Here is a 3,291-nt window from a genome sequence, read left to right as displayed (position 1 = left end):
CAACGTTATGTTGGTATTAGAACTTACAGCTCTCACTTAATTCTTGCTTTGGCAGAATACTATTACTTGATGAAATATTCTGTATGCAGGCTGAGCTAGTATGGATTCATTGCAGGGAAGAGTTAGAAGAGGGTACTGAAGCTGCAAAATTTCTGGAATATTATATTCAACAGATAGCAACAGGAAGTTATAGTTACTTAAAACAGGATATAGCTTTGTTGCGAAAAAGAACCTTACAAAAGGCTATTGAAGATTTGCCTCCTCGAAAATAAGCAGATTTTGTTGAAGTGCTTAAGTAGGAAAAATGTTCCAATTCATGTTTCTGAAAGCTTTTGATGCATTCAGTACTTGCTTACGAAGAGCTTTTTTCACAATTGTCAAGCGTTCCCAGGAGGTACCTAAGAAAAAGAAGAAGCCATTTTTGCGAAAAAAAGAAGGCTCTGAGAACAAGAAAGAAACCATTTTTGCCAAATAAACGTGCTCCAGTTTCATCCCTCGCTCCATCTCCAATCCCTGCAACTGTTCAGTCTCCCACTCCCTCTCCAGGTCCTGCAGCAGTTCCAACCCTTGCTCCATCTCCAGGTCCTGCAACTGTATCACCAGTTTATGCTCCAGTTCCTTCTATTGAAGTGCCCACTAGCTCTCCTCCAGCTGTGCTGCCTCCTTCTCCAGTTGTAAAACCTCCTGCAAAGCCTCCAAAACTTCTAACTCACACCAATTCTTCTAAACCTTTGCCTGTTAATCCTCCAGATAAACCACAAAATGGTCCTAATTCTGCGGGAAATAATCAAGAGCATCGAAATTATTTAATTGCTGCAGTGGCTGGATGTTCGGTTGCAGGAATTGCCTTTTTAGCTCTGTTGATATTCTGTGTTAATAATAAAAGGAAAGAAATAGCTCCAAATGAATGGGAAACCGCCTCTGAATTCAAATGCAGGTGTCTATTTGCTGCTATTTATCATGATGGTTAATTAATCTCATTGTATCATTACATTTCATTAATTTGTATGATTTGTATTGTCAGGTTCTTCTCTAAATGTCAAGAGTGCATCTGCTGTAAATGATGCTGATCCTCATAAATCTTCTGAAGCCGACGTGGAACTGTCAAAACCTGATATGAATGCAAATGCTCATGCACCAATACCACTTCCTCCTGGAAAATCTGCACCTCCACCTCCTGGTCCCTCCTGGTTCTCCTCCTCCTAAACCACCTGTTCCGAGCCGACCTCCACCTCCAAAATTTTGCCCTCCTAATCCACCACAACCTGGTAATTTGCCAAAGCCTTTACCTCTTGGAGCACATCAGAGAAGATGTTCTTCTGAGACCGGGGGAAGTGACTCATTGGGTGAATCTGACGCTTCCTAAAGCAAAATTAAAACCATTCTTTTGGGACAAGGTTCTTGCTAACCCTGAACACCTATGGTTTGGCTTGAAATAAAAGCCAGCTTGTTCCAGTAAGCTTCGCACTGATCTTGCTATTCACTTTGCTCCTGCGAGAGTTTAACTGTTTCTGTTTTTATCTTTCTGATTGCTGAATTTTATAACAGGTTTAATGAGGAGATGATGGATTCTTTGTTTGGATATTTACCAGGAGACCAAGGGAAAAATGATCGAAGAAAAGCTTCCTCATCCTTTGATCAAACCTCACAGTACATTGAGATTATTGATCTTAAGAAATCACGAAATCTAGCAATTCTCCTCAAAGTCTTAAATGCGACAACAGAAGAAGTTTATGATGCTCTCGAGGAGGGTAAATCTCTCTCTCTCTCTCTCTCCCTCCTTATGGTGGCTTTATGAATCCTGTTAGAAATTCCATTTTGTTCCATTTCACTCCAGTACTTAATATTTTATCCTAAAGGACGGTTTTTGGATTATCTAATACTAGAGGACCGTCCGTCTCACATTGACCCTACGTGATATCTATGTCTCTAATAAAACTAATAGGCTCTTGGCAACCACCTGAGTAAATATAGCATCAATATGATCCCGACTAGTTGGTATCATGTATACACTATACGTATGATTTGATTCATTTTGTTCTTGTTAGAATAGGAATAAGTAATACAATCCTCCTTAGAATAGGAATACAAATAGGAATAGGAATAAGAATCCTAATCGTTGAAAGAGTCTAATGTAGTGTCTATAAATAGAGTCTCAATGTTATAATGTAGATACACAATTCAGTAAATTCTATTTCTCACATGGTATTAGAGCATTGGTGAGAAACTTTAAGTCAGCGTGTCAAATTCCGGCGACAGTTGAGGCTGATTTGTGTCATCTTTAGTTCTAAAGGTGTTGTGCGAAAATCAACACCATCACGAGGCTCGAGAAGCTCAAGCGACCAAACCCCAGCCAGAACCATCGGAAAACAACCCCTCACGCGTTCTCACATGCCGTTCGAAGGTGGAAGTTTTCCGGCGCGATCTGAATCACACACCGGCGGAGGGCTGCTCCGGTCATTTATTTCGAGTTGTTTTTCTTCTGTTGGGGTCATCCAGTATTTCCGATCAAAACCCATCCAGTTTTCTTCGGATCTGATAACTGGAATTAGGTTTTCCGGCGATTTCCAGGCTGTTTCTGGCAAGCTCCTGGTGAAATCGGAATTTTTCAGAACTTACAGGCACTATAGGCAGACTCTAGCAGTTTCCAGCAATTCAAGTCTCTTACTATTTTTAAGTCAAATTTAGAAAAATGTCTTTTGGGTGTGATGTTTTTGGCTTAAAAAATATGGGTATTGGAAGTTCAAGCCCTATAACTACTTCAGAACCCTTAATGGTAAGTTCAAACTATTTGGCTTGGGCTTCCTCAGTTGAGTCGTGGTGCAGGGGTCAAGGTGTTCAAGATCACTTAACAAACAATGCTTGTGTGGTAGATGGAAAGACAATCTAGTGATGAAGATGCAAAAGTCAAAGCATAATGGGAGAAAATGGATGATCAATTATGTAGTATGACTCTCTATTGTTTCAAAGTTGATTCCCTTGTTTCACCCATTCGAGACATGTTATTCAGTTTGGGGAAAAGCACGTGCTTTATACACTAATGACATATCTAGATCTATGATGTGATATCTTGAATGACCAACTTAAAGAAACAAGAATCTTATATGTTTACTTACTTAGGACAGGTACAAGCAGTCATGGAGGAATTTGAAACGTTGAGGCTAGTCACTACAAACGTGGAAAAGCAGCAAGAGCATAGACATACATTATTTCTATATCTTACACTCGTTGGACTCCCTACTGACCACAATTCTGTGCGTGACTAGATTCTAGCTAGTCCTATCGTTCCTA

The 3,291-nt window shown here is 40.0% G+C and overlaps 1 protein-coding gene across 1 annotated transcript; it reads left to right on the top strand.

Moving 5' to 3' along the window:
- LOC102606364 (proline-rich receptor-like protein kinase PERK2) lies at nucleotides 1-1,628 on the top strand. The gene is made up of 3 exons (XM_015314885.1): nucleotides 1-937; nucleotides 1,025-1,455; nucleotides 1,549-1,628. Exons 1-2 carry the CDS (start codon nucleotides 336-338, stop codon nucleotides 1,062-1,064), a joined length of 642 nt encoding a protein of 213 aa, XP_015170371.1. The 5' UTR covers nucleotides 1-335; the 3' UTR covers nucleotides 1,065-1,455; nucleotides 1,549-1,628.
- The last annotated feature ends 1,663 nt before the right edge of the window (nucleotides 1,629-3,291 follow it).

This window comes from Solanum tuberosum, unplaced genomic scaffold (assembly GCF_000226075.1).
Source record: "Solanum tuberosum cultivar DM 1-3 516 R44 unplaced genomic scaffold, SolTub_3.0 scf00313, whole genome shotgun sequence".
NCBI classification, from domain to species: Eukaryota; Viridiplantae; Streptophyta; class Magnoliopsida; order Solanales; family Solanaceae; genus Solanum; species Solanum tuberosum.
This window is presented reverse-complemented; position numbering and strand designations above follow the sequence as displayed.